General features: G+C 39.0%; 1 protein-coding gene across 2 annotated transcripts in view; it reads right to left on the bottom strand.

Annotated features, from left to right (window-relative positions):
* Positions 1-4,608: 4,608 nt before the first annotated feature.
* The window catches only part of rap1gds1 (RAP1, GTP-GDP dissociation stimulator 1), an 85,639-nt gene continuing 62,612 nt past the window's right edge, over positions 4,609-27,635 (bottom strand). For both annotated transcript variants that reach the window (XM_059965436.1, XM_059965435.1), the window contains 8 exons: positions 27,005-27,148; positions 25,349-25,480; positions 16,534-16,668; positions 15,659-15,784; positions 13,815-13,954; positions 12,337-12,463; positions 8,435-8,563; positions 4,609-5,286 (listed from right to left, as the gene is read on the bottom strand). In XM_059965436.1, coding sequence (XP_059821419.1) covers positions 5,159-5,286; positions 8,435-8,563; positions 12,337-12,463; positions 13,815-13,954; positions 15,659-15,784; positions 16,534-16,668; positions 25,349-25,480; positions 27,005-27,148 — 1,061 coding nt within the window. In that variant the 3' untranslated portion in view covers positions 4,609-5,158. The remainder of the gene's footprint in view (positions 5,287-8,434; positions 8,564-12,336; positions 12,464-13,814; positions 13,955-15,658; positions 15,785-16,533; positions 16,669-25,348; positions 25,481-27,004; positions 27,149-27,635) is intronic.

The raw sequence follows: 27,635 nt of genomic DNA, 5'->3' as shown, positions 1-27,635 counted from the left end.
ACAGTAGAAATGTCAAATAACTGGAGAATGTGTAGCTTTAAGGTGGGGTGGGGGAGTTTAAAAGTGAAAATATGCTAATATTTTGTCATAGAGGTGTCTGAAATGCATTGCTGGAGAGGTGGTGGAAACACAATATAATTACTTCGTGCAGTTGCACAAGTTGATAGGTTGGTTAAGGTGGTGTATGTTGTGTTAGTAAAGACTGAGTTCAAGAGCTGTGAGGTAATGTTGCAGCTCCATAAAACTCTGGTTAGATGACACTTGGCTGCTTCTATGAGAGGCAATTTTATGAAGTTTACAAGATATTAAGATAGAAAGAAAGGACAACTAGCACTTTTTTTCTAATGGTGTAAATGGCTAATATGAGAAGGCATAATTTTAAGGTGATTGGAGGGAAGTATAGTGGGGAGTACTTGGAACTTGCAGCCAGAGTTGGTGGTGTGGGAACATACATTAGGAGCATTTAAGAGATTCTTAGATTGTGCATGAATGCTGGTCTATGTGGGAAGGAAGCATTATATTTGTCAACACAACATTGTGGGCTTAAGGGCCTGTAACATGTTGTATAGTTCAATGTTCTATAATAGCATTTATAAGGTATTTAGACAGGCATGTAAAAATGTAGTGAATGGACCACATGCAGGCAGATTGGTTTAATTTGACATCATGGTTGGCAGACAACATAGGCTGAAGTATCTCTACACCATTGGTGTGACTTGTCTGAAATTCCTGTAAGATCAGCAGTAAAAATTCATTTTAAGCCCCGAGCAAATGTCACAACTGCCCATCATTGCGTGTTTTGTAATTGGAATAAACATCGATGGTGCAGTTTAAAAATATTTTTCACAGAACATCACCTGATACAATTAGCATTGCTTTTATAAAAGTCATTGATGTCGGGAAATAACAATTGGAGATTTATGTGCTGAGAACTACTTGTAATGATTAGGGTATAACTAGGTGGAATTTTCTCCTCAAATAAAAATATGCTTTACATTTTTGGGAAGCTTTTTCATGTTAACAGGTGGCCAAGTATCCTAAGCATCAACTTCCAACAAGCCTTTTATCTTTTATTAAACACTCTTAAAATACTTTCAAAATTGTGTGAAGCACTTTAATAAGTTTAATGAAAAACTTATTTGCTGATTACTTTTGATGGGTTGAAGGTTTAAAAATTTATTTCCCAGCTAATTTTAAACTGCCAGAAAACATTCATCAAAGAGCTCTGTAAAAATAGATGATTAATCACACTACTTTATGATATGCCTCTTATTTTAATGCAGTTGATTTAAAAACGATTGGGAGTATTAATGAAACTCTTTCAATATTACTGCACACATTTGGTTCCACAGATGTTTACTATTCTAATCTCAATGTTTCAATGGATTTTATGTACCAGTTTCTGAAAACATTATTTTCCCCAGAGGGGGGAGTAGAGGCAAGTGAATTGTAAGCAAAAACAGAGCAGGTTTTATTTGGTAGTAAGACACACAAAATGCTAGAGAAATTTGGCAGGACAGGCAGCATCTATGGAAAAGAGTACAGTCCACATTTCCGGCTGCGAACCTTTGCCAGGCCTATCAAAAGGAAGATTTAAACTTCTTCAGGGTAGGCATCCCTGGAAGAGACTTTGCAGTGTAGTAATCAAATCACAAACAAGAAAGAATCTGAAGATGCTGGAAATCCAAGCAACACACACAAAATGCTGGTGGAACTCAGCAGGCCAGGCAGCATCTACGGAAAAAAGTAGAGTCAATGTTTTAGTGAGACCCTTTATTTGGTAGTAGTCTGTATTTAATATAACCTGGGGAGCTGGTTTGCAGAGAGGAAGGTAAATGAGTTCAATAGAAGAAGAGAAAAACTTTCATTGGTACCTTACTTAAAAGCTATCAATTTGGCCTAACCTCACTGGTTATTTAAAAGATGTTCATAAATCATCTTAGAGTATTTCACTATGTTAAAAGCACTGTATAAATCCAAAGCGCTCCATGGGAATGCTAACTAAATTGGCCACTAAATCATAAGACCATAAGATATAGGAGAAGTAGGCCATTTGGCCTATCGAGTCTGCTCCACCATTCAATCATGGGCTGATCCAATTCTTCCAGTCATCCCCACTCCCCTGCCTTTTCCGCATACCCTTTGATGCTCTGGCTAATCAAGAAACAATCTATATCTGCCTTAAATGCACCCAATGACATTGGTCTCCACAGACACACGTGGCAACAAATTCCACAGATTTGCCACCCTCTGACTAAAGTAATTTCTCTGCATCTCTGGGCATCCTTCAATCCTGACGTTGTGCCCTTTTGTCCTAGACTCCCCTACTATTGGAAATAACTTTGCCATATCTAATCTGGTCAGGCCTTTTAACATTCAGAACATTTCAATGAGAAACACCTGGGACATGAAGCTTGACCAGAGGTAAAGGAATTTACAGAACATAGAGCAGTACAATACTGGATGCGTGTCTCAGCCCATGATGTGGTTATGATTTGATCTTAATGCCAATTTATAGATGTCTTCCTGTGTATCATCCATTTCATGTGTTGTTCTAAAAGTCTCAAACTCCACCAAACTGTCCATTTCCACTTCTACCCCTGGTACCTTATTGCAGGTACCTACCACTGTTTAAAAAAACATCACTCCCCGCAACCTTGAAAGCATGTCCTATGGTGCTTGACATTTCTACCCTGGGGGAAAAATTCTATCAATGTGTCTAAATTTTAAATTTCACTATCAGGTATCCCTCAGCCTTCAACACTCTTGGGAGAACAACACAAGTTTCTCTAACCTCTCCTTGCAGCCCCATGCCTTCTAATCCAGGCAGTGTCCTAGTTTACCACTGCACCCACCACTAGTCTCCACATTCTTCCTATAATAGGGTGACAAGCACTGCACATTATACTCCAAGTACAGTCTGACTTAAGTTTTATGTAGCTACAGCATGACTTCCTTCCTACCCTCTCCCTTTTTAAAAATGCAAGTCAAAATGCCATGGGATTTTCCTCAATCCTGCTCATCAAGAACATTTCATGGCTCCTTCTGGCTTTTCTAATTACCTGCTTGAGTACTTTCCCACTCATACTTCAGAAGGACCCAGACTAATTTTGGCTTATGAAAATTCTTACTTTTACTTAATGACTAAATTTAGAACCTCTTGGAATGATGTCACCAGTTACTTCACTTTTACTGGAGCACACCGATCCTAAACTCTGATTAACTGATCTTTAAACAACTCCCTTATGTCAGACATGGACTTGTCTGTTTAGTATCTTCTCTCAAGATCATAAACATAGGGATCTGTGGTCACTATTCCTAAAATATTGACTATTAGGTCTATCACCTGGTCTAGCTCATTTCCTAAAACCAGGTCTGGTATGTTTTCTCCCCCCCAGCAGGACTCTCCACAAGCTGTTTCAATATACCTCATGGATCCATTTAAGACATACCCCCCCCCCCCCACACTATAAAAACTCTTTTTTCCACCTTTCCATAATCTGTCTAAATATCTGTGACTATTGGGGGTAGGGAGCAATATAGTGTAATTCTATCAGTGTAATTGCACCTTCCTTATTTCCGGGCTCCACCCAAATTACCATCATGGATTAGCTCTCCAGTGTGTTCTGAGTACCGCTGTGACATTCTCCCTTACCAGTAGTGGAATCCCTCCACCTCTTTTACCTACCTCAATCACGTCTTAAACAGCAAAACCCAGGAATATTCAGCTGCCAGTTCGGTTTCTCACTACCAGGTCTCTGGGTGTTAGCAGCAACTTTCAGAAGGCAAGGCATATTGGCACTTATTGAAATGTTGCAGAGAGTAGAAAAAGCTGCTTATGTCATTTCTCTACTTGCACTCAGTCTTTTGATGGGCTAAATAATTAGCAGTGTTCCGTCAACATTTCAAACCAATTCTATTGACCCCCATGTATGTAGAGAACTCGGGGGGGGGGGCGGGGGGATCCCAATGTGGGAGTGAAAGAAAAGCCCCTAAGTGGCATATACATTCTACATCACTTTCCTGCTCAGCCATTGTATAACCGGGGAAGGCACTTTCTGTAAAGGGACAAAGAGTCTTCCTGAAGAGATGTTTTAGTCAAAACACATATTTGTCATCTAAACCTGTGAGGGCCATGATTTTGAACATGCATGCAAGTAGGAAAAATGACAGATGATGAACAATGTTCCCTCTAAGGTGTGCATGTGCACACACATCTCTTGCCACTAGTATACAAGGGAATTTAAACTGTACTCAAAATGTTCTCATCCTCTACTTTGATGGTATGTTAAGTATATTTCACGATCGTAATCAATCACATTTTCTTTACCGGTTTCTGATGCGGATGGTGTTGACAATGTGGAATTTCCTGACGATTTGTCCATAGATTTTAGAACTGGCTAATTTATACCGTTCTTATAAAAGAAATTATTCAGTACATACATATTGTTGTCACTGGGCAAAAAATTGCACAGCACAAGATTTTTGCACACACTGGTCATTACAAATTAGATGGAACATTTATTGCAAGATGGAAGGACTTTGTCTGAACACCACATGGATAACCTTAAATGAAATTAACAATCATATCACTCTTAAAGCAATACAGACAGTTGGGAATTCAATATTTAATTTATTAATTCTAGGTACCATGATTTTACACCATTAACAGCCAACATCTGGTTACCTGGGAAGTACTGATGAAGCACACTATCTTTTTCTAATTTTTGTGGCTTTTAGAAGTATTAAGAATGGAGCAAGCTTCAACATCTGAATCGAAAGGATAACCCAGGTTTAATTTCTGCATCCTGCATTGTCCCCACGTCAGTAGCATTATATCACACTCTGTGATAGCTGTGCATTTTCCCCCTATAAACATTGTCACATTGTTACTTTACTACAACATGCAAGTTCTACCACATTGTTTCAGGCAACAAGGGACACCAAGTGAACATGGAATGACAACTGGCTACTTGTTTTTTTCTTTAAAAACCACAGCTTATGGCTGAAAGTACTTGGTCCCAGTTGATTTTTGTCAAGACTGGACCAATCTAATGCATGCACAAGGAGAAGCAAGGGTACTGCAGGAGCAGTTCACAGCAGACAAAGGTGACCCAGTGACAAGACGGTGAAAAACAGGCAAATAAGGGAACAAATCTCAGCTTTCAATAACCAGTCTTTGCTCCGTCACTAATGCCTGTTGGGCTACAAGTTTATTCTCATGACGGCGAAGCTTTGACACAATCTCTTTGAATGACATATCTTGCGTCTCCTTTTTAAGTTGCTCTGAAAGAAAAACAAATATCCTGATTTACAGTCAATAATTATAAACTGGAAAAACTAAGCACTCAAAGGAGTGACAAACAATCTACCGGAGGAACCCAGATAATCAAAAAAACAACCACAGTAAGTTATATATTTACAAATGATGAGGTTAGCAGGTAAATAGATATTCAAAATTATAGCTCTTAGAAACACCATAAGCTGCATTAAGTTGAAGTGGGCAATAATCTTGTCTGTTTATCAAAATACACTTCTTGGAATAAGACCAGGTCTTGATAAACAGTAAATATCAATATCACTGCTATGACACATATGATTAACAGCTGGCAATTAAAAATACAGAAATTTAAAAAATACCATTTAATTTTCTTGGATGGATCAACCCACTGTGTTAAACTTATGCCCAACAACTTTGCAAACCAGTATCCAATGTCATGATTTACAAACAAGTTAAGCAAATCCCAATACTAATTTTGTATTGTGTAAGATTATAAACTCTAAATAATAGAAATTAATATTTAATACTGCAAATATATCTCACCACATGGGAACTGAGTTAAAAGTGTTGAATTCTAACAGATTTAATAAAGATCTTTGAAAATGTTATAGCAACCCTTTAATTTTAACTGAATGTTGTAATTCTGCTGCATTATAGTATCAGACAGAATAACTCTTCCAAAACAATATCAACAATACTCAAATCTTTCCCTCTCCCCAACCTCTTAAGCAATTTTAACTATTTTAATGATTAATGCAATAAATGTGGCTCCAGGCTTAATAAACTTCCAGATATGCAAGTGTTATACATATTTGGCACTTCATTGACATGTGGCCAATCTAAAAGTGGACTGACTGTATGACAAGTGAATTATGGACTGCATATAAAGTTACATAGACTGTCATTAGTTTCTACAGCTATTCGCATCAAGTACAAGAAATGTTATTGACCTATCTGGTACAGGCCCACTATTTATAATGACTGGATAACCAGCCGCTGCCCAGTTCTTTAAGTGGACCCAGGAAAAGGCTGCCAATATCGTGAGCTGCAGACCACACATATAAAAAAAGAAATTGAACCAAAATGATAAGAGACTGAACTGGATTGTTCTGATATAGACTGGAAGATGAGATAAACTAAAGATGGAGAATCCAGTATTGAATCCTGCGGCTGCAGAGTGCCCTGATTAAGTGCTGCTCTTCAAGACTTCGGCTGGCTCTCATTATACAGGAGATAAATACAGGACTGAAGGTGTTGTATATGAATGCACACAACATATGGAAGAAACTAGATGACCTGGTAGCGCAGTTAGAGATTGGCAGGACTGAAGTTGTGGGCATCACTGAGTTGTGGCTGAAAGAAGATCAGAATTTGGAACTTAATATCCAATGATACTTTTTGTATCAAAAGTACAGGCAGGTAGGTAGAGGGGTTGGGATGGCTCTCTTGGTAAAAATTGAAATCAAATCCTTAGAAAGAGATGACATAGGACCTGAAAACGTAGAATCCTTGGGTAGATTTCAGAAACTGAAAGAGTAAAATGATTCTGATGGGAGTTTATATACAGGCCCACAAACAGTAGCCAGGCTGTGAGATACAAATTACAACAGGAGATAGAAAAGGTATATAAAAGGGGCAATGAAACGAGCAATGGTGGATTTCAAATGCAGATAGATGGGGAAAATCAGACTGGTGCTAGGTCCCAAAAGAAGGAATTTGTAGAATGCCTACAAAATGATAGCTTGTGGTTGAGCCCCCTAAGAGAAAGGCAATTCTGGATCAGGTGTAGTGCAATGAACCCGATTTGATAAGGAAACTTAAGGTAAAGGAACCCTTCAGAGAGAGTGATTATGACAGAATTCACCCTGCAATTTGAGAGAGCAGCTAAAATTAGATGAATTAGTATTCCAGTGGAGCAAAGGAAATTACAGAGGCATGAGAGAGGAGCTGGCCAAAGTTGATTGGAAGGGTCACTAGCAGGGATAACATCAGAACAGCAATGGCTGGAGTTTCTGGAAGCAATTTGGAAGGCACATGAAAGACACATCCCAAAGATGAAGTATTCTGAAGGGAGGATGAGGCAACTGTAGCTGACAAGGGAAACCAGTGACAGCATAAAAGCAAAAGAGAGAGCATATCATTTATCAAAAAATTAGTGGGAAGTTAGAGGATTGGGAAGCTTTTAAAAATTAAAAGGAGGAAAAACTAAAATAAGAAATACAACATGTGTCGGCATTGGAGAGGTTCACGAGAATAATTCTGGCAATGAAAAGGCTAACATATGAGGAGCTTTTGATGACTAGTCCTGTACTTGCTGGAACTCAGAAGAATGAGGGGGATCTCAATGAAACCTAACAAATATAGAAAGCCTAGATAAGGCTGGATATAGAGGTTTCCTGTTGTGTGTGATTCTAGGATGAGGGTACAGCCTCAGAATAGAGGAATGTCCACTTAGAACAGAGATGGGAGGAATTTCATTAGCCAGAAGGTAATGGATCTGTGGAATTCACTGTCAAGTCATTGACTATATTTAAAGCAGAGGTTGATAGATTCCTCATTAGTCAGACTGCGGGGTGAAACAGAAGAATAGGTTTGAGAGGGATAATAAATCAACTGTGATAGAATGATGGAGCCGATTTGATGGGCTGAATAGCCTAATTCTGTTCCTATGTATAATGGTGTTGTATCAGAACAGGAGACTACTGATAAGAAAAAAATCAAGAGTGAATGGGAAGGTGACTTAAGAGTGGCAGGCAACAGAAGGCGCAGGACCACTCCTGCAGGTTGAATTCAAAAGCTCCTGTGAAGTGATCATCCAATCTGTGTTTGGTTTCACAATTCTCATTTGAGCCTCTTAAAGGAGAAACACAAAGATTAGAAGGTGAGTTGTTCTGGAACCCATGAAATTTCATTGCTTACACTATTCTTCAACAAGACTTCAATGGGAAATGGAGCAGAAATTGATGGGTGTGCATAATTACATTATTGGTGAGCCTGCTTGAAAGCCCCAAGTTCACATCAAAGAACACAGAGAAGCTCTGTTGCCACCAATCTGATACTGAATTTCGCAGAACTGTAGACACATTGTACTAGTGATGTTATTGTTAGACTATGCATTTCACAGAAATTATTGAGGGTCCATCAGTCACTTACCTGAACCCATTATGGTACAAATCATTATCATTGAGTTGTATTTGATTTCAGGAGCACTGATATCATCAGAAAGCAGTTTGTGTAAAATTTGCACAAGTTTAGCATTCGCCAGATCCTGCTCAGCTATACCTATTAGAGAAATTAATAATACATGTCAAAACTGGGAATTAGAAACAAACTGTTTTTAAGCCATTAGCATCTTCATTACACTCAAATCACTCTGCTGATTATGAAGATGCATAAGCACAATAAATCCTTTACATAGTGTCTTGTACGCAACATTGTAACTCTAATCGTGCAAGTCTCTTAATACTGCAATGGAGAATCACCAGCTTTGTGCTTGGCTTCAATCCAAAACCTTCTGATTCAAAGGAGGCTACAATCTGTGGCTTGCACATCTGACCATGATATGAAGGCAAAAGAAGTGCAAGAATAACAGTCAAGCTTTTTGATCTAATGGTAAATAAGAAAAATGGAGAATTGAAAGAACATTTATAACTCTCAAATGTACTTTAAGGAATAAAACAAATATCCAGGAAAAATGAGGACCAACCACTGCTCACACAATAGTACATGATGAAAAAAGCCCATTAACATAACCAAAAATAAAAGCATGACTGGAGTATTATTTATATTTCAATAGTGGATGACAAGAGGAGAAAAGTATGGATTTCAAAATCTACTGAGCAAATGGTAAAAGCACAGCAGAGAGAAAAAAAAAACGGGGGGCAAGGACTTTGCAGGGAAAGTAAGAAATTAGGAAAGCAAATACAGGATATCTGCCTTAGAGGTATGGTAATGAAGGCTTACCAGACGGAATCACGGGATATGGGGGCAGTCTTATGATGGGCCACAGTAGGCAAGGCATATATAACATATTTAAAAGAATAAGATAGTCTTATTCAAACATTTGTTAAAGGGCAAATTATCTGAGGAGAAATTTCTTCTTTTGAATGATTATCATTGTTAGAAATTCTTGATGCCACAATATTCCTTCTGTATTTTATTTGTAAATGCATTTTTTTAGACTAAGATGGAGAAAATTGCTACAGCATTTATACTAACAATATTATAGATTGGAATGCAAAAGGATTATTGCTCACTACTGTGAGCCATCACCTTCCCTGCACTGCAAGTTACTGTTCTTCTTGATGCTGTCAAAAGCAGCAGCAAGTGGGGCATCACACCAGGATATAAGCAGTCTAAAAGTAAATAGGTTTAATTATTTCTAAAATTGTAATGATCAGAAGACATTTCCTTTTGGGAAAACTTCATTAGGTTAAATGAAAAAAAAACAGGTTTGCTTCTTCCCTTGTGCACAAATATCTAACCTAGCACTTTTCAGTCAAAACAAAACTTTTCTTTTAAATAAAAACCTAACACTTCTTGCAGAAGAAATTAAAATGAAACAGCCATAGAGCTTGCTCTACCATTCAGTAAGTTCATGGCAAATCTCGCCATTGACCTTTCCTGCACAACTCCCAAAACCTGTTTTCTTCTGCAAGTTAAAGCTTTATACATCTTGGCCTTGAAGATGTACTAAATAATCCATTCTCATCCAGCCCATTCAACTTTGTACTTAACAATGATCACCTCTCAGTCTTCTAAAACTGTAGAGAATATAAACCTAAATCCATGGAAATTGCTAAATGTTCAACCACAAACTGTTATCATTAGCTAGCTGAGAAGTCCCAATTTTCATAATCAGCCTGAACTCTATAGATAGTTAAGTGATACCACCAAACGAGAACAGCAGATAGATTTTGCTTCAATACCTGTAGAGGATTAATTTCAGGAAGCAAAAATATAATGGCTATCGAAAATCCTTTGCAATATTGATTATCGGCTACCCAAGACCAATGAAATTCTGCATAATTCTGCTAATGCAGCAGAGGCTAGTTAGCTCTGTATGACGGAAAAATACATTTGAACACTGACGACAGTCATTGCACCATTTTTATTAATTAAAACTGATGCAGTAGCTGACCCTCATCTTGATCTCTTAATCTTGACAAAGACAAGACCAGAACACAAACTTTCTCATTAATGCTAATATCTAATAAGCCAATCTTGTGGCAGCAGCTCATCGCATAAAAGCAAGCAGACTTGGTCAGGAGATTTTGTTGTTCAGACATAACATCAGAGTGGGGAAGAAATGTGATTCAAGTGATTTTATTTATCGAGATACAGCATAGGATAGGCCCTTCCCCCAACTTAACCCTAGCCTAATCATGGGACAATTTATAATGACCAATTAACTTACCAACTGGTAAACTTTGGACTGTGGGAGGAAACCTGAGTACCCAGAGGAAACCCACAGTCACGGGAAGAACATTCAAACTCTTTACAGACAGTGGTAGGAATGGAACACAGGTCATTGGTACTGTAAAGTGTTGTGCTAACCACTATATTACTGCCCTGCCCCCAACTATGGAACAATTATTGGTGCCAGACGGGGTGCTTTAAATATCTTAAGCCACTGATCTGTTGGGATTATCATGAACAGTTGAAAGTTTACAGAGAATGGTGCGATCAACAAAACAAAACATTCAGTAGTGAGCAGCAGATATTTACTTATTGCTTGATTGGGATACAGCATGGAACAGGCCCTTCCAGCCCTTCAAGCCATGCTGTCCAGCAACCCCTGATTTAACCCCAGACTAATCATGGAACAATTTACAATGACCAACTAACCTACCAAACAGTACATCTTTGGAGTGTGGGAGGAAACTGGAATACCCAGTGGAAACTCACATAGTCACAGGGAGAACGTACAAACTCTTAAAGACAGCAGTGGGAACTGAACCTGGGTCGCTGACATTGTTCTCGCCACTACTATGGGTGAAAAAGCCTTTGAGCAAAATGGTCATAATGGTTCAAGCTGACAGGAAGGCAACAGTAACTCAAATACCCATGCATTACAACAGTGGTGTGTAGAGGAACATCTCTGAATGCACAAAACGTTGAAGTGGATGGTCTACAGCAGAACACACCGGGTTGTACCTAATAAATGGCCTCAGTGTACGTATGTATTTATTTCTTAGAGGGGAAATATGAAGGCAAAGTTTGTAATTGTCAGTTGTAGGAGTAATGGTGGATTAATTGCTGTAAAAATTAAGGCATTGTTTTCCTTTAAAGTCAGAACATACTGAAATACAATGGATGTTAACATTGAAACTACACTTATTATTCCAAAAGATGAAAAACTGAGTGATGAACCAAGACCTACCATGCAGCAAGGATGGAAAGTGTAGCTAAGATGAATGAGTACATACATAAAGTTACACTGGAACTTGCAGTCTCCTAGACAAAGGCTTGATATCAGAACTTCGGTATTCCAAAGTCAAATTATTATCAAAGTAAATATATGTCACCCATATACAACCCTGAGATTCATTTTCTTGCAGGCATAGTCAATAAATCCATTTAACATTATAGAATCAATGAAAGACCACATTGAAGAGGGCAGATGGACAACCCATCTGCAAATGACAACAAAAAGTGAAAATACAAAAGAAAAATTAAAAATAACAATAAATATATAGACCATGAGATGAAGAGTTCTAGAAAGTGAGTTCATAGGCTGTGGGAGCAGGGTGAGTGATAGGGCAAGTGAAGTTGAATGAAGTTATTCCCTCCAGTTCAAGAGCCTGCTGCTTGAGGGGTACTAACTGTTCTTGAAAGTGTATAAAGATTAATACAGTATTAAAATTGACTGGGCATTCTAAAGCATATTCTAGTACTGTACAGTCTTTCTGTTGTTGCTCTTCTTTCCAGCTGTACCTTTGACAGATATGGATATTGCCTGAAAACCTCACAGTCCTGAGTTTCCATGAAACTAAATGGAAGTTGCAACAAGCTGCTTAGTATAATCCTTCCATTTTTATCTGCTCATCACTCACCAAGTTCCAGAGCAGCAATCAGTCCTAGAGCAACAAGAGCTTCGTTCTGCATTATAACATGTTCACTTGTTGCCATGGTGACCAGGTGCTTAACACCACCACTTTGAACAATTGTCTTGACAACATCCTTATCAAGTAAGGAAGATAGAAAAAATGAAACAGCAGTTAGCATTGAAGAGTACAAAATACAAATATACCAAAAACAAACCATGGCAAGTCACTGAAGTAGCTTGAAATCTTTGAGTGAAATGTATATTTTTATTGCTTAGTCGCTTTTGTTTAACTTTCCAATGGCGAGGGCCGTAAAATTCAATCTTTTTTAATAAGTCAGAGTATTTTCAACATTTTCACCTTAGTTCCATATTGAAAATGCTGCACTTCTCAATCCTCACTGAATTATTTTAATACAGCTACTTCCAAATTTGTTCTAGTAGAGAATTATTGATTGAATTTAATATTTTTTTGCCACACCTGTTTTTTAACTGTTAAGTTTAACCATTCTATAGGTTGAGTACCTCTTAACTGAAATGTTTGGGCCAGGAAGGATTTTGGATTTTGGAATATATAATCAGATAGCTTAGGACTGCCATCATTTCCAACTGAATTTGTATGTTACCATCACACGTACTTTATATTTTTATATTAATGATATGTAATAATTTTTACTGTTCATATGTTCAGGGAACCAAAACCAGCATCAGGAGACAACCTGAATCAGCTGTTGAATAACAAACAGCAGCAGGCTTTCAGTCTCCACCTACAGTGCTGTGTTTTGATTAAAAGGTTACAGTACATTGCATTTGTATTTTACTGTTTTTTGCTTTTGAACCTTACATAAACCTATCAACACTGTAGATTAGGTCTGGTGTTCAATTTTCATCAGTGACAATGTTAGCAAATTCAATGATCAGTCGATGCTTTATTACCATAAATATTTAAAAATTAAATGCTGAGCCTTTTCTTAAATTTCTGCAACCAGCTTGCTGATCATTCACAATTACCCTCAAATTTCAGTTTGTCGTGATAGATCCTTGCTTGTTTCGTGATCACCATACCATTAAGCAGCATATGTTCACTCAGATGCTGATGTATTCCCTCTTTCAATACACGATTGAGAGCTTCATTTTTCACTTTATGCAGTGTTTTTCTATTTTTCATTTAACTTCTGTTCATTACATTCTGTTTTCTTCTTGGAACTGTCTGTGGTGCACTGAGACCCGTGCATCACCTGGGAACCTTCACAGCACCTTGAGTAATCTTTCATTTGTAATGTCATGACAGTGTTCAAAAAAAAAATCAGATTTCGGATAAGGGGTACTCAACTTGTACATCCATTTATCCTCACCACTTATCCATTCTATTCAACATTGAACTATTTACTCTGGATACTATTTGAAACCATTCTAATATCTTAAGTGGATTTTTGCATTTACAACTCAACAATGTCATTTATGAAAACACTGTTCACTAAAACGTACCTTTGCTTTGCTGTGCCGAATAAGGGCAGATAATAGCCTGTTTGATTCGCCCATGACACCTGCATGGTCCTTTGCATCACACCATTCTACCAAACGCTCGATCAGTTTATTATTCTTACCCAGCTTTTCAGCTGCTTCAGCTGTAGTGGAATATGCACAAAAAAGAATAGATCAGGCAGAACAGTTTCAGAAAACTTTTCTTAATGACGAGCAGTTTCTAAACTGCTTTTAAGCTGCACTACAGGGAGTCACAGACCAGATTCAGGAATGGATATCTCTGCCTAAGCCTGGCACACAGGTTAACATGGATACTTGATTTCTTTCTTTAACTGTGACACACAGGCAGTATTTATTTTACCTCATTACTGCTAGCATTATTAGAAAGAAAACAGAAGGCAAGAACATAAAAATCTGGATTTCTATTATTGGTAGACAACTGAACCTGATTTATTAAGTGCTAACCCTACTAGCAAACGGAGATGGTATTTCACCATAATTCAGATTTAATTGATATCAATAAACTGTCATTACTATCCTTACTATGAAAATCTGCTTTATATAATGATAAACTTATTTTGACAGTTCACAAGCATAAAAGAGGATAATGAGCCAAAGGAAGAGAAATTAGTAGAACAACTGCTGTTATGAGCTTTCAGTAACAGGTGGTGGCTGACAGCCTTGTTATGGAAAAGGATTCAGATAACAGTTTTGGATGAACCAAATTTCCCTGAGGATAAGAGAATGGCCAGATGGTTTTGACTGAAAGGTAAACAGTGGCCTGGGCATCAATGATAAGTTTCCTTTTAGTTGGGTACCCACAGTTAATATAAATTCACTTTTTCAGTGTCTCTGTGGAAAGTTGTATTTTACATGGACTGTCAAGGATAAATTAGAAATAAAATTTTAGTTGGATTAAAATCATGTCCAAGGATTCTAAACATTTTGTTTTTTTTTGTTCGGTTTTTATATTTAATTATTTAACAATTTTAGAGGTTCCCTGAGAAGAGCAAAGAACTTGCAGCACTTATAATAACTGGGCTTGAAGTTTAACCACGCAGATTCAGATTCACTGCTTGCCCGCACACTCCACTAAGTAGCGGCTTATTCTGGAGAATAGCTGCAAGGTGCTGTGATTTCCTGCAGGGGCAACAGATGAAAATCAGCAGGCACTATGAGGTTTGATTTAAATTTGTTTCCATTTAATATAAGCTTTCCATCAGAAATTTGTTAAGAATCCTAAGCAATCTTTCTCCTCTTTATCACAAGGACACATACTACTTGGAGGGAATAGATGGAGTGGACCTGACATTAGTAGGGAAAATTATGGAATTTATTTGGCTGTAACTTGGTACTAGGAAAATGACGACAGCATTTGACAGAGTCAACATGAATGTCCAGGATTTCTAAAGTAAGTACATGTTCAGCACAGCCTTGTGGGCTGAAGGGACTATTGGGCTGTAGGTTTTCTATGTTTGTATGTTTTCTATGTTTCATTCAGGATAAAGATGAAAAGCAATTTCTTCAGCCAGAGGGTAGTGTATCCTTGGAAATCTGTACCTGAGAGGGCTGTGGAGTCGATGAGTATTTGAGAAATCAAAACATTTCAATAGGAAAGGAATGACGGTTGTGGATTAGTGCAGGATCATGGCATGGAGGCAAAAGATGAGACATGATCGTTGAATCTCGCATAAAGGGCTCAGTGGCCTAACCCTTCTTTTATTTCTCATGTTCTAACATTATTTTATTGCTTTCACGTACTCTCTTTATATTGTGTAAAAGTTTGTAAACAAGCAAATATTCAGAAATACAGTTTCACCATAAATCGACTATATAGACGACCATACCTTGTGTATCAATTAACATGCGCAACGTTCCAAGTAACTTGAACTGGACTGGTGGCATCTCAGACTTGAGAAACTTCAACACTTCCTCTGCAACTCCTGCAGACAGCATCTTTGCTTTATTTAATACTGAAACAAAAAAGAATTTAAGTGGTGACTTTCATCTGCTAGACAGTATTAATGGAAAATAAAGACTTATTACAATTCGGAAATTTTGGGTCTTTTTATTCATGTTGTGATACTTTCTTCACAGTTGTCATTTAAACTAGTAGACTCATAAATATTGCAATATACTTAACCTTCAAGCAGGAAGGCTTGTAACTGATGGAGTCATGTTGGAAACTTAAGATACAAAATCGTATTTCTGATTAAATAAACTATTTTGGATTTTAGGAACCAAACCTTTCAAAGACTTGACAATGGACAAAATATTCCCACTGAAACTACATGCAAGTTATCCATACATGCATATGAAAATTCACTGTGAATGTATAACCATCTTTAAAAAGAGCTTTCAATCAGAAAGAACCAAAGGTCCCATTCCTATTTCAACCCAGAAGCCCCGAAGTGTAGTACTATAATGGTGTAGATCTGGAATCACTCTTCAAATACTGCCACAGCACTAGAAATATTGTTGAATAAAAACTTGGTTTTGCACACCATCTACCTGCATTCCCTGTCACTCAGTTTTACCCAAATGTTTTTCCAATGGCAACAATTCCTATGATACCTCCCAATGTGCACTCCCACCGCCATGCACATTTTAATGCTGCAAACTGTTGAAACACACTGTGCTTCATTTCCTCTGAAGCAATATATACCAAAACCTTGGGCCATTATGTTTTGCTTATGAATGAAAAAATGAAAAAAAAACTTACCAGGAATAGCCAGATTTCGGAGAGCACTGAGGGCAGCATGCTGTACAGTCACATTCCCCTCGTCAACGTGTCTATTCAATAAATCTAATAACTTCTGCACAATTCCAATTTCCACCATGTGGATACAGTTTCCATCTGTGGGTGACAGAACAAATATGTTATCTGCAAGAAAGATGTGCTGAATCAGCTTCTCCAGGTTGAGTGGTACTCAGCTTCTCCAGGTTGAGTGGTACACTTCTAGGACTGCTGCTTAGCACAATGTATATTCACGAGGTTTAAGCCATTACATATTAGACTGTTGAACAGCACAATCAAACAGATCTGCACAAAAATAGAAAATGCTCGTATTTACCTCAGTAACCTTTGGACTGAATTAATCAAGAGGCCAAGGAAGAAATTTTACTGACTGATTGGACTTTCTGCCTGCAGAAAATAATGATCTCTGCTGCAGTAATTTCCTGCTTCTGGTAATAAATGCTACTGAATATTTAACATTTGCTACAGACAGCTGATAATGAAAAGCTGGAAAGGAAGATGAGAAAGTCCAAGTCAAATTAATAATTTCCTTAAACTACTGCGATTGCCATAGTGCTGGGCTGATGAAAACACCTCTGTTTAGAGGGAAAATTTTCCCCACTGCTAATTAAATATGCAGCAGTAAGGGTTTGAAAAATAACCCATCATCAACATTCAAGCATGTAATACATTTAAATATACAAACACTATGTGCTTTGCAAAGGAGTTGGTGATGGACAGATGCCAAATGGAGGGGGAGAGGGCGGGGGAAATTCCAAAACACAGTAGCCCAATGCATAGTGCATGAGTTAGCATAGGGACTTAGTTGGTTCCAACATGGGCACTAGCCTACATAACAAAATTGGAGTAGAATGCTGAAGAACGATGTAAAACTATGGTGGTGACAGAAGACAGACAAGAATTCAATGTTTAGTGCTGTGGGAGATAAATAACCAAGGGATCAACAAGGTTGCAAATAATGCAAGGGAAATTTATGACAGGATTGGATGTGGTGATTTCAACATTATTTCAAAATAAAAGATTGGCTACAACTTTGTAATGATAAGTCGTCAGTGAAAATGCTTTCATTTCTCCTATAATTATCAGCAACAGTGGTACCACCTATGGGCCTCTCCATCAAGGTAAGTGGAGAGAATTTGATGAGTATGAGATCTTATTTTTTTAATTAAGTTTCAAATGTTTTAGATTCAAGAACACTTCGTATTTTTTCTAGCAAAACTTTTAAGTTGCACATTTCCCGTAAGAGTTTCAGTTCTAGTTATACACAAGGTTGGGAAAACATTAGTGAGCAAAGTTTTGTTCCATTTGATTTATGTGTGGGATGCAGTGCCCAGCACACAAGACCCCTCTTGCATCTCACTGTTCACGACCTTATTTTAATTGATTCATCTGGATCTGTAGCAGATGTTGCTGCAGTTTGGATTGCACAAGATCAATTTACTAGTTTATTTGGGTGTAAATAGTATAAGCAGCCTGCTACTGACTGCAACTTCTAGACCAGTGCAATGAATATATTTATTATTTTTGATGCAATGATGCTCAAGCAGAAATTGTCAAAATACAGATCTTCAAGTGCCTTTTTTAATATATTTTTTGTTAACATTACATTATTCACCAATGGAAGTAAAAAGACTTGATTATGTACGATGCCTTTCACAACGTAAGGTTGTCACAATTTTTATAAACTAATGGAGCATTTTTGCAAGTAAAATGGCTGCTACAGATAAATGGCAAAAAAACTGCAACATTAACTTTAAAATCAACTGCGTGAATAGTAACTAGTTTTACTGAATTAGGGATGTTGAATGAAGGATGGCTATTGATCAGGATACTCAGGATAAACCCTTCACATCCACCCCCCCCCCCCCCCACCACATTTCTTCAAAAAGTGCCAGGGGACCTTGTGCATCCAAAGTTGGCAAAGTGGTATTTCAAATAGCATAATTTACAAGACTATGCTGGTTGAGGGAAAAAATACCCCCCCCCCCCCCCCCCAACACACACACAATCTGAATTTTATTCTAAAAGCCATGCCCTAGAAATTTACTGTTAACTTTTCACTGTCAGCAACAGTTACTGTGCTACTAGCATAAAAGTTTAATTTAATTGGTAGCAACTCAATGGTTATGCACTCATTGACAGGATTGAAGACCGATTTATCTTTGCATTTTTCTGACATGACAGATGGCTCTGAGGAATTAGTATGGTAGTGCACAATGTTTTCTGCAAAGAATGGTCTGGTCTAGCCTGAACTCACTGCATCCCTTTCTTCATTTCCTGTTGTAGGCAATTGGTCCTCAAAGCATCTTAATTGATCTTGGTCAGTTCAGTTTTCCAAAAACGCACAATATACCATAATTGAGAGTCAGTTAAGCTACAACCCAAATCTTACTAGCAGTCATAAGAATTTAAATGACTTAACGACAAAAATTGTATATAATCTGAAACTTCTACAATCTCCATTGAAATGAAGTCACTTGTTATCAACCGGGCCTTAAAAAATGTCATGCACCTCATACTTAGTGGGTCATAAAATTACATGGAACCATGTAAACTGGCTATTATAACTAAGGATACAAATAAAGGGAGTCTAAACACGGGTTAGCCTGGTCAGCTATTCAGCAAGCTCATGGTTGATCCTGTACTTAAAGAATATTTACCTGCCAGATCTTACAATGATCCTGCAAGTGACCAAATATCTGTAAATTTCAGCCTCAATATGCAGAGTGAGATAATTGTCATAGCCCTCCAGAACAGAAAATTCCAAAGAGTTACAGTACTCTAAAAATTAAATCTCTTCTAATTTGTTTGAACCACAACTGCCACACATCAGAAACAACTCACTGGGATCAGAAAGACATGAAATGCACAATGAAAAGCAAATTGCTCTTTTTGTGTTTCGTGGAGACCTGGGTGACAGAGGAGATACTGGACTACACTATTGAACCCTCTGGGATCCCCCTGTTCCAGTCAGACAGGTCAAAAACCTCTCTCGGAAGAGTAATGGAGGAGGGGTATGCTTCATGGTCAACAATGCTTAGTATTGCATTGCAAGGGTTGCATACCATTACAGACTTCAAAGCCAAACATAGTGGTGCCACCAATATCGCAGCCTCTCTCCCAGATGAGCTCAATCCCTTTTACACTCGTTTCAATGTTGCTAACTCTAAGCCTTCAAGGAAAGCTACCGCTACAACCTGCAACCTGGTCATCTCTGAGGCTGAGGTACACAGATGGTTCCATCGAGTGGACAGTCACAAGACTGCTGGACTGGATGGCATCGCAGAGCTGGTACTCAGGATGTGCGCAGCACAACTGGCAGGTTTGTTTACAGACATTTTTAATCTCTCCCTCTCCCAGGGTAGAGTCCTCCTGCTTCAAATCATCCACCATTGTCCCTGTACCAAAAAAGTCCAAGGTAACATGTCTGAAATACTGTGCCCTGTCACACTCACCCCAATAATAAGCAAATGATTTGAGAGGCTGGTCAAGGACTACATCTGCAGCATGCTACCACCCACAATGGACCCCCTACAATTTGCCTACCGACACAACTGATCAACAGCAGTAGTCACTGCTCTACATACCATCCTTACACATATGGAGAAGGAGGATGCTTATTTGAGAATGCTGTTGCTAGACTACAGTTCAGCATTCAACACCATAATTCTCTCCAGGCTCGACAGGAAGCTCAGAGACCTTGGCCTTGTGCAGTTAGATCCTGGACTTAGAAACATGGAAAACCTACAGCACAATACAGGCCATTCGGCTCACAAAGTTGTGACGAACACGCCCCTACTTTAGAAATGACCAGGGTTACCCACAGGCCACACAAAATGCTGGTGGAACACAACAGGCCACGCAGCATCTATAAGGAGAAGCACTGTTGACGTTTCGGGCCAAGACCCTTCTTCAGGATTAACTCTGTCCTGAAGAAGGGTCTCGGTCCGGAACGTCGACAGTGCTTCTCCTTATAGATGCTGCCTGGCCTGCTGTGTTCCACCAGCATTTTGTGTGTGTTGTTTGAATTTCTAGCATCTGCAGATTTCCTCGTGTTTACCCATAGCCCTCTATTTTTCTAAGCTCCATGTACCTATCCAAAGGTCTCTTAAAAGACCCTATCATATCCACCGGTGCCGGCAGCCCATACCATGGATTCACCACTCTGCATAAAAAACTTATCCCTGACATCTCTTCTGAACCTACTCCCAAGCACCTTAAACCTGTGCCTTCTTGTGGCAGCCATTTCAGCCCTGGGGAAAAGCCTCTTGACTATCCACACGATCAATGCCTCTCATCATCTTATACACTTCCATTAGGTCAGCTCTCATCCTCCGTCGCTCCAAGGAGAAAAGGCCGAGTTCACTCAATCTGTTTTCATAAGCCATGCTCCCCAATCCAGGCAACATCCTTGTAAATCTCCTCTGCACCCTTTTTATGGCTTCCACATCCTTCCTGTAGTGAGGCAAACAGAACTGAGCACATGTGGGGTCTGAACAGGGTCCTATATAGCTGCAACATTACCTCTCGGCTCCTAAAGTCCACGATTGATAAAGGCCAATACACCGTATGCCTTCTTAACCACAGAGTCAACCTGCACAGTTGCTTTGAGCATACTATGGACTCTGACCCCAAGAGCCCTCTGATCCTCTACACTGCCAAGAGTCCTACCATTAATACTATGTTCTGCCATATTTGACCTACCAAAATGAACCACTTCACATTTATCTGGGTTGAACTCTATCTGCCACTTCTCAGACAAGTTTTGCATCCTATCAATGTCCCGCTGTAACTTAACAGTGCTCCACACTATCCACAACACCCTCAATCTTTGTGTCATCAGCAAACCTACTAACTCATCCCTCCACTTCCTCATCCAGATCATTTGTAAAAATCATGAAGAGTAAGGGTCCCAGAACAGATCCCTGAGGCACACCACTGGTCAAGACCTCCATGCAGAATATGACCCGTCTACAACCACTCTCTGCCTTCTGTGGGCAAGCCAGTTCTGGATCCACAAAGCAATATCCCCTTGGATCCCATGCCTCCTTACTTTTTCAATAAGCCTTGCATGAGGTACCTTATCAAATGCTTTGCTGAAATCCATATACACTACATCTACTGCTCTTCCTTCATCGATGTGTTTAGTCACATCCTCAAAAAATTCAATCAGGCTCATAAGACACGACCTGCCCTTGAGAAAGCCATGCTGACTATTCCTGATCATATTATACCTCTCCAAATGTTCATAAATCCTGCCTCTCAGGATCTTCTCCATCAACTTACCAACCACTGAAGTAAGACTCACTGGTCTATAATTTCCTGGGCTATCTCTACTCCCTTTCTTGAATAAAGGAACACCATCTGGAACCTCTCCTATCCCCATTGACGATGCAAAGATCATCGCCAGAGGCTCAGCAATCTTCTCCTTTACCACACACAGTAACCTGTGGTACATGTCATCTGGTCCTGGCGACTTATCCAACTTGATGCTTTCCAAAAGCTCCAGCACATCCTCTTTCTTAATATCTACATGCTCAAGCTTTTCAATCCACTGTATGTCAACCCTATAATCGCCAAGATCCTTTTCTGTAGTGAATACTGAAGCAAAGTATTCATGAAGCACCTCTGCTATCTCCTCCAGTTCCATACACACTTTTCCACTGTCACATTTGATTGGTCCTATTTTCTCATATCTTATCCTCTTGCTCTTCACATACTTGTAGAATGCCTTGGGGTTTTCCTTAATCTTGTCCGCCAAGGCCTTCTCATGGCTGCTTCAGGCTCTCCTAATTTCATTCTTAAGCTCCCTCCTAGTAGACTTATAATCTTTTAGATCTTTAACATTACCTTAGCTCTCTGAACCCTTCGTATGCTTTTGTTTTCTTCTTGACTAGATTTACTACAGCCTTTGTATACCAGGGCTCCTGTACCCTACCATAACTTCCCTGTCTCATTGGAATGTAGCTATGCAGAACTCCACACAAATATCCCCTGAACATTTGCTACATTTCTTCCGTACTTTTCCCTGCGAACATCTGTTCCCAATTTAAGCTTCCAAGTTCCTGTTTGATAGCCTCATAATTTCTCTTATTCCAATTAAACGCTTTTCTAACTTATCTATTCCTATCTCTCTCCAATGCTATTGTAAAGGAGATAGAATTACGATCACTATCCCCAAAATACTCTCCTAGTGAGAGATCTGACACCTGACTAGGTTCATTTCCCAATACCAAAATCAAGTACAGTTTCTCCTCTTGTAGGCTTATCTACATATTGTGTCAAGAAACCTTGCTGAACACACCTAACTAACTCTACCCCATCTAAACCCCTTGCTCTAGGGAGATACCAATCAATATTTGGTGAAATTAAAATCTCCCATCACGACAACTCTGTTATTACTACACCTTTCCAGGATGTTTCCCTATCTGCTCCTCGATATCCCTGTTACTATTAGGTGGCCTATAAAAAAACACCCCAGTAAAGTTATTGACCCCCTTCCTGTTCCTCACCTCCACTCACCGAGAATCTGTAGTCAATCCCTCCATGATGTCCATCTTTTTCTGCAGACGTGACACTATCTCTGATCAACAGTGCCAAGCCCCCACCTCTTTTGCCTCTCTCCCTGTCCTTTCTGTAACATCTAAAACCTGGCACTTGAAATAACCATTGCTGTCCCTGAGCCATCCAAATCTCTGTAATGGCCATCACATCACAGCTCCAAGTACTGATCCATGCTCTAAGCTCATCCGCTTTGTTCACAATTCTCCCTGCATTAAAATACACATCTCACACCGTTGATCTGATCGCGTCCCTTCTCTATTGTCTGCCTAACCTCCCTCCCGCACTGGCTCCAAGCTTTCTCTATTTGTGAGCCAACTGCCTCTTTCCCAGTCTCTTCAGTTTGGTTTCCACCCCCCAACAATTCCAGTTTAAACTCTCCCCAGTAGCCTTAGCAAACCTCCCCGCCAGGATATTGGTCCCCCTGGGCTTCAAGTGAAACCTATCCTTTTTGAACAGGTCACATCTGCCCCAAAAGAAATCCCAATGATCCAGAAACCTGAATCCCTAACCCCCTGCTCTAATCCCTCAGCCATGCATTTATCTTCCACCTCATTCAATTCCTGTACTCACTGTCATGTGGCACAGGCAGTAATACTGACATTACTACCTTTGCGGTCCTGCTTCTCAACTTCCTTCCTAACTCGCTATAACCTGTTTTCAGGACCTCTTCCCTTTTCCTATGTCATTGGTACCAATATGTACCATGAGCTCTGGCTGTTCTCCCTCCCACAAGCAGGATATCATGGACACGATTTGAAACATCCTGGACCCTAGCACCTGGGAGGAAAACTACCATCTGAGATTCTTTCCTGCATTCACAGAATCGCCTGCCTGACCCCCTAACTATGGAGTCCCTTGTCACTACAGTACTGCTTTTCTCTTCCTTTCCCTACCCTTCTGAGCCACAGGACCAGACTCCGTGCCAGAGGCACAGCCACTGTTGCTTCTCCCAGGTAGGCTGTCCCGCCAACAGTACTCAAACAGGAGTACTTATTGTTCAGGGGGACAGTCACAGGGGTACTCTCTAGTAGCTGTCTCTTCCCCTTCCCTCTCCTGACCGTTACCCACTTGTTTGTCTCCTGTGGCCCCAGTGTGACTATCTGCTTATAACTCTTCTCTATCACATCCTCACTCTCCCTGACCAGACTTCCTGTCAGATCACCAGCAGGTGGTAAGAGTGGGCTCACTCAACTCCATTCCTCTGACTCTCAACATAGGAGCCCCTTAGGAGTGTGTACTAAATTCCTTCCTTTACTCCCTGTACAGCAATGACTGTGTTGCCACCCACAGCTTTAATCTGCTAATTAAATTTGCTGTCGACACTACATTGATTGGCCTAATATCAAATAACAACGAGGTGGCCTACAGGGATGAGTCATCTCTCTGACACAGTGGTGTCAAGAGAGCAAACCCTCCCTCAATGTCACAAAAACAAAGGAGCTGGTTGTGGATTACAGAAGAAATGGAGACGGGCTAACCCCTATTGACATCAGTGGATATGGGGTTGAGAGGGTAAACAGCTTTAAGTTTCTTGGCATTCACATCACCAAGGAAGTCATGTGGTCTGTACACACCAGCTATGTGGTAAAAAAGGCACAACAGCTCCCTCTTTCACCTCAGATGGTTGAGAAAGTATGGTATGGATCCCCAAATCCTAAAAACTTTCTACAGAGGCACAATTGAGAACATCCTGACTGGATGCATCACTGCCTGGTATGGGAGCTGTACCACCTTTAATCGCAGGATTCTGCAGAGGGTGGTGCAGGCATCCCAGCACATCTGTAGTTGTCCTGAATCATGGGAAGTTCACATTTACAAAGACAGATGTGAACAAAGGGCCCGAAGGATCATTGGGGACCCAAGTCAAACCAACCACAATATGCTCCAGCTGCTACCATCCGGGAAACTGTACCGCAACATAAAAGCCAGGACCAACAGGCTCCAGGACAGTTTCTTCGACTCAGCCATCAGACTGATTAAGTCATACTGATCTGAGTGTATTTCTGTTACATTGGCTGTTCCAGTTATTATAAATTACTGTGATTGCACATTTATTCTGAGACATTACATAAAGATTTTTACTCCTCATGCATATGAAGGATGTAAGGAATAAAGTCAATTCAATTCAATACAGCTAGGAAAGAGTAGGAAGGCACAATTTATTAAAGTTGAAAAATGGCTTAAAGTTTGATACTAATTTTAATAGACAGCTCACCATTTCGTGCAAAGTTTGCAATAGCCAGTGCTCCTGCAAGTTGCAGCTGATGGTTATTTGAAGGAAGCCAAGACAGCACTTTTTGAAAGACACTGCCTTTACCCGTATCGAACAACTTCTGCATAGATTCATCTGCAAGACAGAAGAAACTTCAATAGCTTATTAATCTATCCTCCGATTTATGCATTTTGATTCAATATCCTTTATCATTGCTGTCTTTGAACAATACCAGTGATCATTTTCAATCAACCTAGTTTCACACAAATTGAGTGTTCATTTCAGATTTACATTACTATTTCTGAATAAGTTCTTTCACATCTTAGTCATTCCACTATACTTTTAAAATATGATTATCACTTTTTATTATTCAGCATTTTTAAAACACATACATTGGTGGGTTATTTTATTTATTCCTATGACCACAGAATACAGGAAAATCAGTGAAATCGAGTTCCAGTTCAAATATTGACAGGTTATGGTTTTGGAGCAGGTGGAAGGAATTGGATGGAAAAATCCATACAGCCACAAAAGGCCAAAATTTAAATATACCGCATTAGTATAGTGTGTGGGTGAATGCGTGTAATTTGGACAATTTCATCACCATTTTTATTGCAATTCCTTTTGACTGTTTCTAGATTAAATTTTCATCACTAGACTCCACTTCTCCATTCCTCTTCCCAGGAATGTCTTATGGAATTGAATAAATAAAATATTTGAGGCAAACGAATGATCAGATATGTGCAGTAAGTTCTTAATGATCAATTTAGTCTTTTTATTTTGTATATCTGCTGAAAAGTATTACAATAAATTTCTATTTTTCCCCAGAAATGCAACTGCTGAATAGAGTACAAAACCCAAATTGCAGAAATTATAATCTGGATCATTACCAGACGAGCAACATTTTATTTTTGTTATTACACTGCACGAAGAAAATAGGCCACATGTGTAGTGCATCAAGCAAGAACATTGATCAAATATTTCAAGACATAGCCCTGTGCACAGATGAATGCCACTTTATGTCAAATTATAGATAGCAGAAATGACTTTTACCAGTGAATAATTTACTTTGCATTTCAGGAGTTTTACAGTTTGGTAGTACTCCCTACAGTGCCTTCTCAAAAAGTAACTGAAGTCCAAAACATCCATATATTTAGCCTGCTATCTTTTTAATTTTTTAGATATTTCCAAAACAATATGAGAATAGACTTATGATTCGCTCTTCAATTTGAAAGATAATCAGTACTTTTTTCTCTTGCCCCACATTTTAAACTTCAGAATACAACATTCATTTATGACCACAACACTGGAGCAGAATTAGGCTATTTGGACCATTGAGTCTATTCTTCATTCTAACAAGTGTATCAGTTTATTATGTACGGTTAGTATAACGCCATTACATGCAGCAACCAAAGATTAATTCTGCTGCTGTCAGTAAGGAGTTTGTATGTTCTCCCTGTGACTGCATAGGTTTTCTCTGGGAATTCCAGTTTCCTTCCACATACCAAAGACATACAGGTTGGTCATATCAGTGGAATTGGGCGGCATAGGTTTGTTGGTCCAGCAGGGTTTTGTTACTTTGCTGTATCTTTAAATTTAAAACAAAACAAATTGTGCTATGCTGACTACAATTGTTGAAAACTGATGTATCAAACTCACCACCCAAAAGCAGCAATACCATGAGATCAGAAGCTGTTTTAAGCTCAGAGATATCATCTTCTTTATTGCTATCTACCATTTCTTCGACAAGCTCCAGCAGACAGTCCACTAATCCAGCATCAACCAATTGAAGCTTGATGACATCTGAAACAAAAGGAAATGCATGTTTTGCTATAGTCTTAGATCAAAGTCATTTCAAATTTCATCTGATACTTTTTAGACTCTTCATTCTTGGACCACAAAGCCATCTTCATCTAAGGGTCTGAACAACAAAAGATAAACAAATATTGATACCAAAAAAACTCAACCTCCACCAAACTAGGAACCTGCTGTCTTTAAGATTCAATTACTGGATCAAAGCAAGTGTTGGTAGCAATGTGAACAAACAACTACATATGCTAATTTCTATTTCTTCAAAAATCAGGATTCAGTTTCTCTTCCCATGCCCACCCTACTAGCCACATGAAAAAACAAGCCTTAATGCAAACAGAATTTTATTGTAAAAAGCCTAATAAATGAATGCTTTGAATTTACAAATTTAGACAAAGGAGTAAATTAAGAGACTCGAAATAACTTACGATGTGAGAACTTTATTTAAATTAAATGGCTGACATTGAAAATTCCTTCCAAT

The sequence above is a fragment of the Hypanus sabinus genome, chromosome 3 (assembly GCF_030144855.1).
Source record: "Hypanus sabinus isolate sHypSab1 chromosome 3, sHypSab1.hap1, whole genome shotgun sequence".
In the NCBI taxonomy this organism is placed as follows: Eukaryota; Metazoa; Chordata; class Chondrichthyes; order Myliobatiformes; family Dasyatidae; genus Hypanus; species Hypanus sabinus.
Note: the sequence above shows the minus strand (reverse complement) of the source record. Positions and strands in the feature narration are given on the sequence as shown.